Raw genomic sequence first — 14,758 nt, 5'->3', positions numbered from 1 at the left:
GAGTGGATATGAGAGTCTGACGGGCGTACACTGTGTACACGGACGCCAAGCCCCGGACAAAGCGAGGTCCTAAGGTGCTTTGCCCCTAAAACAAAAAAAGAAAGCCCCGCACAAACACGGGCACACTGCAGCGCTATAGCGACCAACTGAAGTGAACACGGTGCTGTCGGGACTCGACTCGGGAGGGTAATGCGAGCTGATCTCCCTGTGACGGGAGAGGCAGCCGGGCGTGGAAGTGTAATGACGGCGGCGTGCTCTGCTCTGTCCGCAGTGGTGGACTACCACTACGAGCCCCGCGTGTACGACGGCTTCGTGATGCGCGGCAACACGGCCGTGCTCAAGTGCCACGTGCCCTCCTACATCCGGCAGTACACGCTGGTCGACGCCTGGATCCGCGACGACGGATTCACCATCAACGCATCCGGCAACAAAGGTCAGTGCTCATTGCATTCAACCGACGGGACACAGGGCGGTCGGATTGACTGCGCAGCGTTGGAATGAGTCTACCACGTTATAATAATTTAGGTAAGAGCTGGTGCGCTTGCATGAGCAACACTCTGGACAAAATAAAACCAGAAGAAGGGTGCAGTAGATTTGAATTAAATATACACAAGGCGAGGGTACGTAAGATTACATCTGTATGCACTGTTCAAAGGTCCGAGTCCGTAGCTAGCCTAGATCATGCTATTAGAAGAGATTTAAATTGTGTGTTTTGCACCCGCCGCGGTGGCTCAGTGGCTAAGGCGTTGCGCTGCTGAGAATAAGGTCGCGGGTTCGATTCCCGGCCGCCGCGGCCGCTTTTCTGATGGATGCGGAAAGCAAAAACGCCCGTGTGTGCGAAATTTCGGCGCACGTTAAATGTCCCCAGCTGGTCAAAATTAATCCGGAGCCCTCCACTACGGTGTGCCTCATCGCCTGCGTTGCGTCGGCGCGTTAAACCCCGCAATCATCATCATCATAATCTTTGACATGTTTAGGCCCAGTATAAATATTTCTCTTTTGATCGCTTTGAGCACTGTCATTTTTTTTTCCTCTTTCGGCATGTCTCGCCCCTTCCGCTGGCCTTGCGTTCCCACTACGCTCGATGCTTTTCGGGAACGACCCTTGACAACATCATTTCGATAATACAGTAGAAGACTGATTTTTTTGGACTTGGAGGGGAACGAAAAATAGACCGAAGAAAAGAGTAGTCCAAAAAATCCGCAAGTCATTACTCCTATGGGACAATTGGCGGTTCCTCTGGAAAGTCCGGAATATCCAGCACGTCCGAATTTTCGGAGTCCCAAAAAAACGGTCGCCTACTTGTATTCAAAATAGCACAGTTTTTTACTATTACTCCATGCAAATTGAGATGCAATGTTTTAAAAAGAGGCAGCGCGGCCTGGTTTCCTGAAGCAGAATGAGTCAGGCTTCTTTGTAAAGTGCAGCCACTCCCCGCAACTGTGACACTAATTTGGGTTCAAGACGTTCGCACAGCTTAAGAAAGCGGAATTTTTCTGACACGGCGAACACAACAATGAAAAACCGGTCGCCATAATCGGAAGAGTGCTAATGATCCCATGATAGACACTGGTCACAGTTAAACATTTATTTAAGCATTAATTCTTTTTTAAACACGTTCCCGATCTCGGCAGAAACAACGGCCACAGAAAAACGCCGATGTAGTAGACTAAAAAAGAGTATAGCACATGCACCGACTCTAACAATGCTTCCCGCCCATTTCACTGTGGTCCGCCCACATGAATGCTGCCCTGTTGTGTAATCAGCTTTGCTAGAAAAAGAATTCCGCCGCCAAGTTTTACGGTCATATTTTGTGAGAAAACAAAGATATGGAAACCTAAAATACACACGCTCACTAAGCTTGATGGAAGTTTCGCCTGTTAGAGTTTCGAGGCAATGCCATTACATAGGCAACGTTTATATCTTCTTTCTATTCCTGGGTAATGGTATTTTTGTTTCTAGTTCCGCGTTTCTTGGCTTTGGGCGTCATGTACTTGTGGTATTTCTGCACGTGTATTAAAACCTGAATTCCCTCCCTTTCATCATGACCGTCTACTCGCTGACGCAAGACACCGGATACTTGAAGCGGGCGCAATATTCTCCCTAGAATATGCCCTACGTACTGGTATTATTCAAACCTACGTCTGGGTCCGGAACTCTCCCATTTCATCAGCACCCCGCCGACCTTCCGGGGTGTGCGTAAGAGCGCAGCCCATCTACTTTTACTGCAAACGGGGGAGAAGTCTTCATAGTTTTCCGGCGTTATCAAAATAAAGCGTTGCAAGACACGACACTGCTCGAAAAGGCGGCCCGTGTCGGGCTGAGGGGGTTCTGTCGAAAACAACGCTAAGGGGCCTCGCGTTTCACCGCCGACTCAAATTGTTTTCCAGAACAGTCTCGCGGGCACACAGGCATGCCTCGCAATAAATCGATTGCGACCGGCGTGATGGCACCTCGGTGCCTTGGGCGTCCAGCCATTGTTTGCGCTCACGGTCGAGGCTGTAGGCGCTTGTCGGCAGCGTAGACAAACAAACGGAAAATAACGTCCCGGGCTAGCATGAGAACGTTCTATGTAAAAGGAAAGCGAAACGCACTGATGCGCATAGAGCGTCGGTAATGCTGTTTTCGAATACTGGTACAACTTGGGCGAACGCTGAATACAAAATGTAAGCCGTACGCAACCATAACGGAACTGCTCCTTACCATAACAAGTTCTTATTTTCACTGTCATTTTTGCAAGGAAAAAGGCGCAGCACGAAGTCGATTGCTTTTACAATCAGGCCGTCAAGCATCTCGAGTTCCACCCAAAAGGCAACTGTTATCATGGTCACAATTCTGGATAAAATTGGGCAACGAGTTTTGCATCGTTTGTATAGCCAATTCGCGCAAACGACCCCTTCTTATCTCCCAAAGTTGGGCGCCAACACAGCTGCACCAAGCTGCTGGCGAAATGGTATCCACCAGCCACCATCTTGATTCGTTGCAACGTCACGACGTTACGTCACAGGGTGAATTACACGTCAGTTGGGCGCTAGATGCTGCTCGTTTAGCGTACCTGCTCGCTTAGCCTCATAGGGGCTGGAGATGCGTACTCATGTTGCATTCCGTAGGCCGTGTGTTCGATTCCCATCGAAACATTAATTCGCCCTGTCCTTTTTTTTTACTGAAGAACGTAACCTCGTTGCCTTTGAGCCGTCAGCCATTACGACGGCCGTGTCTTAGTTACGACTGATGTTCTGCCTACCGAGTTAAATCGATAAGTAGGAAACTAAAACTAAATGAACTCTATTAGAATCAAATAAAATGCATAACTGCCGGCTTTTCTCTACATCACAAGCCACCCGGATCCCAAGCGATGCCTTGAGATTCCCGGCTATTAAAACCTTTTTCGAAGTGTTCTGGCAGCATATCTTTCCTTCACGGCGAGTCGGCTGAAACTTTTCACATGTGCAGCAGAAAGCACAAGAGATGTATGCTGATTAAGTTAAGTTTTTTGTTGCAGGTTTACCACACAGAAAACAAATGAATCGTCTTGTTGTCAGAGTTGGGACTGTAGGAAAGACGCGGCACTTATGGACTTATGGGCTGAGTCCGTTCTTTTTTTGGGAAAAGGGGGGGGGAGGAGCAGGTGTGAAGGTCATACACGAAAGCAGATTTATAGAGGCAGGAAAAGCCGTTTCAGTTGGTTTCGATTGGCTTGGACGAGAAGTGCGGATTTCTGGACAAACTACGTCACCACTCTGCCCACACTGCGATGTGCAAAAAACCATCCAGCACCTGCTCTGTGAATGTGCTCGATTTAGTGCGCAAAGAGTGTCCCTCGCAGTGTCTTTGGGACTGCCGCTTTCCGTGGACAATGCAACTAAACGACGTTTTAGTACCATGGACATGTCCCAAACGTGCTTTACGGGCTACTAAAGCTCTTATAAAGTACCTGGAACACACAGGTATTGACCAATCTCTGTAAATACCTCAACGTTTCTGTACGTATCAAGTTCTTCAACGTCATCGCCATCACCTTCATCACGTCATTAACTGGCGTAGCAAGTTAGGCATTTTACACAGGCTAACATCGCCAAATTTCCTAAAAGATCGTCCTCTCTCTCTCTCTCTCTCTCTCTCTCTCTCTCTCTCTCTCTCTCTCTCTCTCTCTCTCTCTCTCTCTCTCTCTCTCTCTCTCTCTCTCTCTCTCTCTCTCTCTCTCTCTCTCTCTCTCTCTCTCTCTCTCTCTCTCTCTCTCTCTCTCTCTCTCTCTCTCTCTCTCTCTCTCTCTCTCTCTCTCTGGGCGCACGCAAGTCCAGACAACACGCGAGTCCTCGCCTACGTCGCGGTACTTCGCAACAGGCGAGTCCCCGTCCGTGTTGCGAAGTACCTCACAGGGGCACCAGTGGGCTGTTGGAGACCGTGCCGCTAGTGCTCAGAAAAACCCCGGTATATCTATATAGTGAGATCATCTCCATAGAAGGCGTGCTGTAGGTCGAGAATTTCAGCAAGAAGCTTGCGGAGCCCGTACTGGGCAATAATGAAGTGAGGAGGGTAGATGACGCAGCCCTGCGGTGTTCCTTTTGCCGGTGTGGGGGAAAGCGGGTGATTGATGAGTTCCGATTTGAATGGAGGACATACAGAAAAACAGAAGCAAGAAAGAACACGAGAATCGTGGGGCGAAGTACTTAGCTAAATTAAAATTACTCAACTGCACCGTATCTCATCAGGCAAGGGAGCCTTTAGAGCAGTATACGTACAGATACGTTCAGAAAGAGTTTAATTATATCTTCGTTTAGGCTGTTACTTCTCAACGACTCAAAGCTATCTTTCCCTCTCGCTCAAAACGATGACTCTTCTGTCAAACGACTACAAGAAAGAGCGAGAGAGCGAGGACAACTCCGGGACAAATTTAGAACTGCAACGGGAGTTGCCCCTGCGCCTCATCACTGCTGCCGGCTGTTGATCGGGGTGACGCAAAAGTGTCTTACTGCGAGTATTTTGAACGTGACACGAGGCGTTTTCATTATTCCTCGCACTTAATCTTCTTTTAGATTCCTACAGCGACTGCAAAAATTCTAGGTTTGAAAAAGAAGACGATGTTACGCATTAAGCACAGCCTCGCTTCAAAACGCGCGCCCGTTGACATCAGAGTCCGTCGCTTCGGTGGAGTGGTACACTCCATGCCCTCTGAATGCGTGTTCTGTGGTCCCCGCCACAGTTTCTTTATCTAAATCTGGGAATTTCGCTGCTTTTGTGCGAATGCATTTCTTGTTGTTGGGAACTTCACGGATTTTTCTCCTTTTTGGGGGTGTGGGGGAGAGGGAAATCCCTTTCCAAATTGGTTCACAGGAGTCCAGTAAATTGATGTTATCGTTGTGGGTAGCGTGTGAAATTGACGGTACGTTGCCTCTGAGCGCTTGATGGGGGCACGAGACACAAGTGGCAGCGTGGCTTTCTTGCGAGATTTCATTACACATCATGGGACAAAAGTCTACCTTATTGGGCTAGATTAGCCCGGAGCAGGGTTGTCTTCTGTCCAGGGCAAAATACTGCACTCTAAGACGGCGCATTCGGCGAAGGACGTGGCGGAGCATTCGATTTCAGCGAAAAAGGGGCTCTGCACTGGGACTTCGCGCAACGCAAAACACATTGCACGCCTTGCTTGTTGTCCCTGCGCACATGCATTTTTTAGTTAAATCATATGTTTCTCTTCGTCATTCGCAGGATTTCCACACTAGGCCACTTTGATTTGTCATTATGGAGTATTGTGGTGAAGACACCCAAACGGTGACTTCTTAGAATGTGGCTATGAGCTATGTGCCTACGGGCCAGCTGATTCGCTTACGTGAAGGAAACAAAATCACAAGACATATACATAAATTCCGCCGGGAACTCACACACACACAGAGGCAAATACCCTTAGGGGCTCATCACGCGAAAGGCCTGTCGCCGCCTTCGAAAAGTTCGTTTCGTTGTACCTGATGTGCTGTGCTCAAACCTTCAATTCCAGTTTCTCTTGCTTGAAAGCATAGCTTAGAGAGGAAATAACGCCTCTGAAAAACTTGTCGGGCCACCTGATGTTGCTAGAGCTATTGTATTATTGAGCTCTATTGGTCCTATTGAACCCAATTTACTGCGATGCCCCCAAAAAAACGTGTAATCCTCCGCCAAAGAGCAGATTTCGCATAATTTATTAAAACAACAAAACATACAAAACATGCCTTTGGTGCGAGCCTTTGAATGATCTCTTACATAAAGGTAAGATGTCAAAAAGAGCAAGAGGCTTTTCTGTGAGGCCTCCTTGCACAAGAATGCCGGACAATTTGACCTAATTCATTATCGTGACGATGAAACAACAAGTATGCCAGTGTAGCGCCGCCCGCCGAAACACACAGGCAAGCCCAAGTGCCTCGAAAGAACGAAGCTAGCCAAACACTGGCAGCCTCGTTGACCGAACCAAACTGGGGTCAACTTGCGCATGCGGCTGGCACCCCTCAGGTTCCACGCGCCGGGCGCTGCACCGCTGTGTTTACACGAAAGTGCACGTCAAGACCGCTTTGCTTTCTCTTTTGTTGTTGTTGCCAGGCTACAGAGCTATCGGTTAGAGCATGGTAAACGGCTGCCCGTGGGCCGTATCTGGCCTTGCATTAAACTACGACGTATGGCCGCATGAAACTACTCGCTACCGCGGAGGCATGCTCAGCCCGTTTACTCAGCTAGTTTTGGTCTCTGCCCGTTCACTGCACGAGTTGCTGTTGGGTCCTAATTAACGAGCAGTGTTCGCGCCCGTTGTTTACGATGCTAAATGTAGCCCGCCTGATTCTTTTCGGAAACACCAACGCTGCTTACGCGGCAATTTCTTTTTCAGTGCGGAAGCATAAGTGGTCCATTCAGAGGAAAAGCCGGTGCCTGTAGCAGAGAAACGGCTGCGAAAATGGGCGACAGCAAAGAAAGGAAAAAGCAATGAAATTGAATCAAAAAGAAATAAAAAGATGCCTCTGAATGGGGCTCCAACACAGGCATTCAAAGTTCCAATCAAGCACGTATCCTCTCGCAGCAGTTCGATTCCATGACTGCAATTGACTAATAATAGATCTAATGCATCCATTAGACTTCGGCTAAGGAAACACAAACAGCCTGTACACGCAGCTCGGCGTACAGCGAGTTGGACGTTGCTCGGCACGTCGGTAGGCTAATCCTTCAAGAACCCGCACGCTTAAGGGGATTATAGGCATAACAACACTCCCACTCATGTGGTTTGGGTACACTAAGAAATTGCCGCAAGTGGGCTTCACCACAACGTAAGAAACAACAAATCAGCGTTCTTAAAGTGGACTGGCAATGACAGATGCCTCCACAAGCTAACGACCGTTTCACCAATTTTCATATGATTGCGACGTGAACGTGCCCACCCATGGTTTTTGCATACATGTTAACACCGCCTAAGCTAAGTAAGCTTGGTGCAGCTCTTATGCTTAAACCTGAGTTACGGGTACTTGCCATTCTATCATAGGCAGTGTAAGGGCTGCCACTTTCTATTTAAATCCAGAAATTTCGGGGCCCGTCGACAGCTCCTGTGCGCACGCCCGTGTAAGGTGCCACTATATGGTAAGGTTAATCTTCCTCCAAACGGGATTTTTTAAACCACCAACTTTAGGACGCACGGCATACGATTTTGCCCTCGGAAAATGATCGTATTCGCATTCGGGGTGGTTCGCACGGATAATTTTTTTTTCTTTTTCATACGCTTTTCGGCTGTAATTCTGCCAAAAATTAAAAGGGAATCTTATAGATGCAAGGAATTTTAGGAGTCGTGGAGTAAAAAGGAAAAAATAATGTCAGTAAACTGGGCCTCGTATCATGTATTACCGTGTTTTCCTTTTAGAAGTCCCTTGAACACTTCCTCGGATATCCGCAGTCGTGTTCCCGCCAGCCACAAGAATCCAAGACCGCTTCCGATCCAGTTCATGAAACAGCAGGGGCCCTATTCTCGACTGCACAAATTGCCGGCATTTCGCCCATGTTTTTTTGCGTAAGCACGACGTAAGCAATCAGTGACGGGATGCACCTATAGCTATGACGACATGCAGTGTAATTTGACGAGTCACTCATAACGATCGCTACCAAGGTATCAAATATTGTGCAAGAAAGATATAGAAACACTTGACATGTACTATCAAAATTAAGACGGTAACTGAGGCTGACAAGAAAAACACATTTGTGGAGGTCAAATTTGGCGTCAACACCACAAGGCGATCGAGTAACGTTTATCCAAAAGCGAGCGAAAGGCGAATGTCGAGCTAAAGAACATCACCCAATTTTTTTACCGTATCTATTTATTTCTTTCAATCGCTTTTAGTAACATAGCTGGGTTATCTGCTTCAATGCAAGCTTTGTTGCGTTATCACCTTCCCTGCCGCCACCTCCGCCACGCCATCGTCTGCTGCTATGTTACAGGTTTATGGCGTGATCACAGAAAAAGACGGCCGCGACCATCGCTTCTATGACACATAAGAGCAACGAAGCGCTACGCCTGATAACCGCGGAGCGCACCGATGTCGCCGATTCACTCATTCGTCAAGCTCGACTTCAATCAGCGCTGTAATGAACCAAATAGTCACTTTTCTTTGTTATTTTTCTCTTGAGTTCGATCATGTGACCCAACAGCTTACTAAGACGAATATGGACAAATGCCATGCATTGGGTTCTCTTTGTCATGGAGAGGCTTGTACTGCCCTCTTATGTTGCGGTTACGCCAAACAAATAATTTTTATTTTATTGCCAAACATAAAAGCAAAATACTGCACGTTATTTGTATGCTCCATGATCGCTGACGTGGAAGCAGTTGAAACTATAATTTGTTTCGGTAGGAAACATGCTTTAAACAGCGCGCATGCGAAACTGCGCCTGTTGCAAATTGCCGCACATTTCGCGGCGCCGTAAGCCGGGGCAATTTTTTGCCCTATTTTGCTTGTATTTTGCGACAAAAACAGCCGCCATTTTCAAGCTGTTACGTAGCATTACGTCACTTTTACGCAAGCTGAAGTTGCCAATGCATGACGTTATCGTTCCCGCCAACTGTTTAAATTACGTCACGCCTTCTCAGCCAATCACAGAGGGGGTGTGTATTACAAGCATTATTGTTGTTGAATAGCAAAGACAGGCTTACGTTGTCATGTCCGCTGCATTTAGTCTGGTTTTTCATTGCCGGCCAAGAATTATGCGCCTTTCGTAACGAGAAATAAGGCAAACTTTAGAACTGGTGTCCGTAAACGACATGAAACGTCAAAATGACGACAGCACACACAACCGCTTTGTCAACCGGAAGCACGTGACCAAAATTGAACGCCAATCAGAAAAGACTTTCGGCTATTCGCAAGAATTGCCGGCAATTTGTGCAGTCGAGAATAGGGCCCCAGGTAACATAGACGAAAGAAAGCCCGATAAAGAAGAGATAGCAAAGCGTGAAGCGGCGGTGGCCGAAGGCCTGGAGCCTGTTCGCATGTATTCCTGCGCAATATACAAAACAGTATTTCGGGTGCGCCTTAGTCCACGTGCTGTCAACAAGAGATAGCGTTAGCAGTACCGGCGCTGAGCTAAAATTACCTACTTACTCAACAATACCTTGCTCTTTTTCATACGGAAATTTCTAGCTTAAAGTTTTAGCATGCACTCACGTAAGCACGTACGCAAAAATCTATTATCTGCAAAAAGAGAATGCAGGGAAATTTTGAAGGAATTCTTCAGAAACCTGTGAGAGAAAACGCTAAAAATAGGGAATTTCTGAACCTAGAATTGGAAACTTTCTCCCCAGCACGGAACATCAGTGATTCGCATAGTCGCACGACAACACCGGATTTTCTGCGTCCCTCCTTTTAAATGCAGAGCATTTCTTAGCCTCGCCTGTTCCTGCGTCGGACGGCGTCCACAGCTCCGCGTCCGCAGCAGGTGCGCGCATGCGTCGTAGTTAGCCCGGTCGCTCTGTCGCGGTCTCTGCGTAACAGGTGCGTGATAGCAGCGCGGTGGCGCGTGGAAGGGCACGCGCTGCTTGCGCATGCGCGCTCTCCCCCCGTACAGCTCTCCATCTACTGCGCGCGCTGCAAATACAAAGCGGCTATAGACGCTCGTGCTTCAGTCACTGCGTTGCTCCTTCCTTCCTTGGTTGACGCTCGCTCCCACGTTTACTCGTGTCTGCTACTCCAGCACCACGGAAGAAGCGATGGAAGCAACACTGCCTTCAACCAGTACTGAGGCCCCCAATGCTCTGCATTTACTCGTGTTCCCCTCGCGGGAAGGCGCGGGAATTTTTTTCTTCTATAACTTCTTGTTATTTTTCTGTTTATTTGTGTTTAAATGCTAGTTTTATTGCGATAAACCCGAAGTTGGATGTCAGCGACACGTGTTCTTTCTTTTTACTCCGTCCTGTCCGCCCTTCATTGTGGAAGCCACATTCTAATTTAGCTTAACCCTGTCTTGAAGTCGAGGGTTATTCCGCGGAGCGAGAGCTCTGTAAGCTAATTCGTTTGCAAGCTAAATGCTTCGTACAAAATCTCACAACTGCAGCTTCGTGCTGGAGCAGCGAGCGGCAATCATCTAGAGCTGCATCCCAGGAACCGCCTCATTGAGATGGTCTTCCGCATTCAAGCTCGCCCACTTCTCTCCGATCCCGCTAGCTAGACAGACAAAGACGGCGAAGTGGAGAAACGAATCCGCATCATTTCAATCCGGTTCCTTTCACGGGAAATCGACCTCACTCGCTACTAAGAGGCGCCGGTAGAGGCTGTTTAATTTCGATGAGTCCCCGTCCGCGTCACTAGAGGAGCACACATTGACTTGTGGGGGCATGGAGGGAGTGTACTCGGGCACCGGGGAGTTCATCAACGCCGCGAGCTGCAGGGTTTCCCTGGCTTCCTCCTCCGTCCCACTCGAAAGGCTAGGGGACGACGATATCGACGCTACACACGTGTCGTGAGCAGCGTTTCTGGCGAGACAGAAAGCGGGGCCGGAAGCCCTCAACGACAGCCGCCTTGTCGGACGACAGCCTGAAAGTGTCCCGCCGCGGCTGGCTTCTTGTTCCGGCGACCTGCAAATACGACACAGGCGGCGGCGGATCGGCGCTGAAGGCTCGGCGGCGTGTTCCCCGAAGCGGAGGCGCCTTAAGTTCATTACCGATTCCCCGCCAAGCGTTTCTTTGCTAGCATAATTAATTTATCCTAATTGGACGCCCGCCTGGGCCCGCTAGGAGTGCGACTCGAGGAGGGGCCATGTGTCGCGTCTTGCTGAACACGCGCCAAGCCGCTGTGTCCGCAGCTGCCGGTCTCGCTCGACTGCGTGCGAGGCATAGAAACCCGCTTTTTTTCTGCTTCCCTCAAGTCAGCTTTTCTTGCGTTTGAGTGCCGGAGTTCCGCGCTTCGGTGGCACAGCGTTCAGTATAAGTAAAAGTTGTATGTACAAGCGGTCTGGTTTATTGCGTCCGGAGCGCACTTACGCGAAACAAGACTTTAAGCAACATCTTCTTTGATTGCAGGCCGTTCCCTCCCCGCCATTTATTTCGCCGGGCACATGTTTATAGGGGTGTACATTATTGAAGATTTTTTTCCTTTTTTTTGCTTTAATTATCCAATTCCTAGCGGAGTCTTAGTTGATGGTATTGCGTTTGAAGCGATAAATATTGAACGGCGGAGAGAAGTTGACTGAAGCAAAGGAAGATGAAGATCAGCTGCAGGTAGAAATCATAGGCGGGGAGAAGACCTCACAGGTATCTCGGTGTAGGGTGATAAATATTGCCATATCATTGAGACTAATTTTTCAGTAGAGACGAACGACTCATCACGCAGGTGTATTTATGCTTCAGATGAACCTTATGCTTCGCATATACGGACCAACCCTCGGAGGAACCCCTGGTTTTTTTTTTTTTTTTTTTGAGTTCTCGTGTCAACTTGTATACGAATTTCATGAACGTCCACCCCCAGTGTTACGAGGTGCGGGAAAGCTGTGTTGTGAAAATCTGTAGTCCAGTATTATGTCCGCGATATTTTTTTGCGCGTACTTCTTTTTAGAAATGAACTACCTTATTACCTTATGGCACAACTGTCCTTTTTGTGTGTGGGTGATGACCGCCCTAACGTACAGCTTCGTGCGAACTCGAGGCAGTTGGGCTTATCTGCAATGCCCGTGGAGCGCACATTGAAGCAAGGGTTCAGCAAAAACATGGTTGATCAAATCCGCTAGTCACAATGGCAGTGTCTGGAAGATGTATACCGGCACCTAGGATGATTTTTTAAGACCAGATGGCCCGTGAAGAAGGGTCGGTGGTTGGTCTCCTGTCAGCGAGTGTGCTAGAAAACCCTGTCAGGAAAGTGTTAGCGCCTGCGCCGTACCATGTCGGCGGAGCACACTGTGAGCAGCACCCCTGTGCGGGTTGGCCACAGTGTGCGTGACTAAACAGTTGAGTGGTTCAGTCAGAAATAATCACACATCGTGCATAGAACAACGCGCAAGTGATGCCGCATGGGCATCATCGGGGTACATTGTGAAACTTTTTATATCTGCTTAATAGAGTTAAAATTTAAAGCGGGATAAACGCAACAGCGTATTTTAAAACAGCTCTCAACGCCACTACGGTTTCACAGTGGTGAAGCAGCCTCATTCTGCGTCAAGGCGGCTGCAATAAATTGATTGAAAACGCCCGTGTGTACGAGACTTCGGCGCACGTTAAAGATCCCCAAGTGGCCATAATTAATCCGGAGCCCTTCACTACGGCGCGCCTCGTCGCCTGCGTTGCGTCGGCGCATAAAACCTCACAATCAATAATCAATCAATAAAATGATTTATGTGGGTTCAAAATCTCAGGATTGAGAGGCAGTTAAGTATCGCTGATTTGCTAATCCGCTGGAGATCCCGTGAGTTGTAATCCCGCGAGTTGTACCTCAATTATACATAACCCGAGAAGTGTCATTTGTTTATTTCATATACACTACGCCATGTTCTCGATTGCTCGTAAATAACAAAAGCTTTCTTTATGACCTACGGATACACATCTGCACGAACTCCTGGAGACCCTTAATCTTTCATGTTGTCTTCTTTGCTTGCCAGCTGGCCAGGGAAACAAACGGTTCACACATCGCCGTTAATTTTTTATGAAAAGTAACAAGACATAACGCCCATAGTCACGTATGTGTTTATAAAAATACTTTCGATAGAGAATAGTGAGCCAGCGAACAATACTAGTTCAATTAAACCCTCTATATAAATAGCGCATCCTGTCCCGTATACTGAATGCATGTAGCGGAATTCTCTCCCTCCGGAAGAATGAAAACTGCCAGAAGTTCGCGGCCAGCTGGAAGCCCACGCGCAATGCGGGAAACCTCACGTGCAGCCGCCACGGGCACAATTACGCTAATTAAACGGTGGCGCTGGCCCACTCCGACCTAATTTAACAGGCTCCGTTTTGCAAAGTGTGTTGTTTTTCTCCGGGGCCCAGCCCAAGGGTTTCAGATATTTGGACCCTGGTGGCAGCTGCGCGATATCCCCCCGGCGGCTTATTAATGTAAGTGGAATAGATTAGCGCCGAAGAGCCATTGATACATTAAATTAAAACGAATGCGGGGAATTCACCGAATCGCCGCCGGCCTCAGCGTACCAAATGTGACCCACACCCACCAGATGCCTGCTGGTTGCTCCACCACGTAAATAACGCGCCTAACGTTACATTAAAATTTGGCAACAACTGATAAAATGTTTTATTTATTAGTCACTCATTAAATTTCTATCTTATTTCCTCATATCACCCTATTTTTATAATAGTTTTCCGCGCTGCGAGCTATTAGAACAAATGAAGAAAATTGGAGGGAAAAGTTTGCGACCCTGGCAGCGCGCAACAGGCCTGATGTTGAAATATATCGAAGATGATTTCAGCATGCAGCCTGTGGGTAATTATTTCAGGGAAAGCACGGTAAATCACAGTTTTACGGCTAAGCCCTTCAAGTCAACGACACACAACTCATTTCACCTCATTACGGCGTCATAGCGACGTGTAGCACTTAAGTAGGCTGAGGAACGCAGATTTGCTTCTTGAGCGCTAACATTATGCACTGTCCGGAGAAACTTAGCGCTGAATAACCGCAGTAAAATGTTTTAGTGCTTCTGAAGCAATAGGCAAATATACTTAGTTTTTTGCACAATACAGAGTAAAAAAAAAAAACTCTCAGAACTTGACTGTCAAGGTAAGTTGATATGGTGGATAGCTAAACACACTTTAGCCATTATCAAGTACACCCTACACGATGGTTGTGAGCTGCGGCCTAACCTACTCGTACCTGGTTTACTTCAATAAGGGCGATGCTGTCTCTAATATTGCGAAAGCTTGTGTGCTATCATTTGTTCGAAAACTAGAACCACCGTTAATAATGCTATTCGTAAAGACTGTAACCATAAGTTTACTGATAAGTTTCTTTTTCCCTTTTTTTATTTTTTTGCACCGTACCCTGAAGAATACTTGGGTTCTGGAAAATTTTCGTGTTATACGGAGGATACAAAAACGTTTTGCTACAGGCGACATTACGTTCTTTTTGTGCGTGTGTGTAACCGCCTGCGTAAAGTTTACACTGCGCGATGGGTTTAGCTCATAGAGCACAGCAGTATTTAAAAGGTTATTCCAGTGCCTTCCCTTACATGCTCATTGATTTCATTTAGGCCGCTCCTCACTTTGAACGGTCAGGTTATTGAACACGAGTGCTCGCGTTTAGATCAAACACAGCGAGGTGTAAGCTAC

The 14,758-nt window shown here is 47.7% G+C and overlaps 1 protein-coding gene across 1 annotated transcript in view; it reads left to right on the top strand.

Moving 5' to 3' along the window:
* The window catches only part of LOC144174036 (cell adhesion molecule Dscam1-like), a 284,742-nt gene that overhangs the window by 119,287 nt on the left and 150,697 nt on the right, over positions 1–14,758 (top strand). The window contains exon 3 of the mRNA XM_077702435.1: positions 272–433. Within this exon, the coding sequence (XP_077558561.1) occupies positions 272–433 (162 nt within the window). The remainder of the gene's footprint in view (positions 1–271; positions 434–14,758) is intronic.

The sequence above is a fragment of the Haemaphysalis longicornis genome, unplaced genomic scaffold, assembly GCF_048455015.1.
Source record: "Haemaphysalis longicornis isolate Haplotype H1 unplaced genomic scaffold, Haemaphysalis longicornis Haplotype H1 scaffold_3, whole genome shotgun sequence".
NCBI lineage: Eukaryota > Metazoa > Arthropoda > Arachnida > Ixodida > Ixodidae > Haemaphysalis > Haemaphysalis longicornis.
Note: the sequence above shows the minus strand (reverse complement) of the source record. Positions and strands in the feature narration are given on the sequence as shown.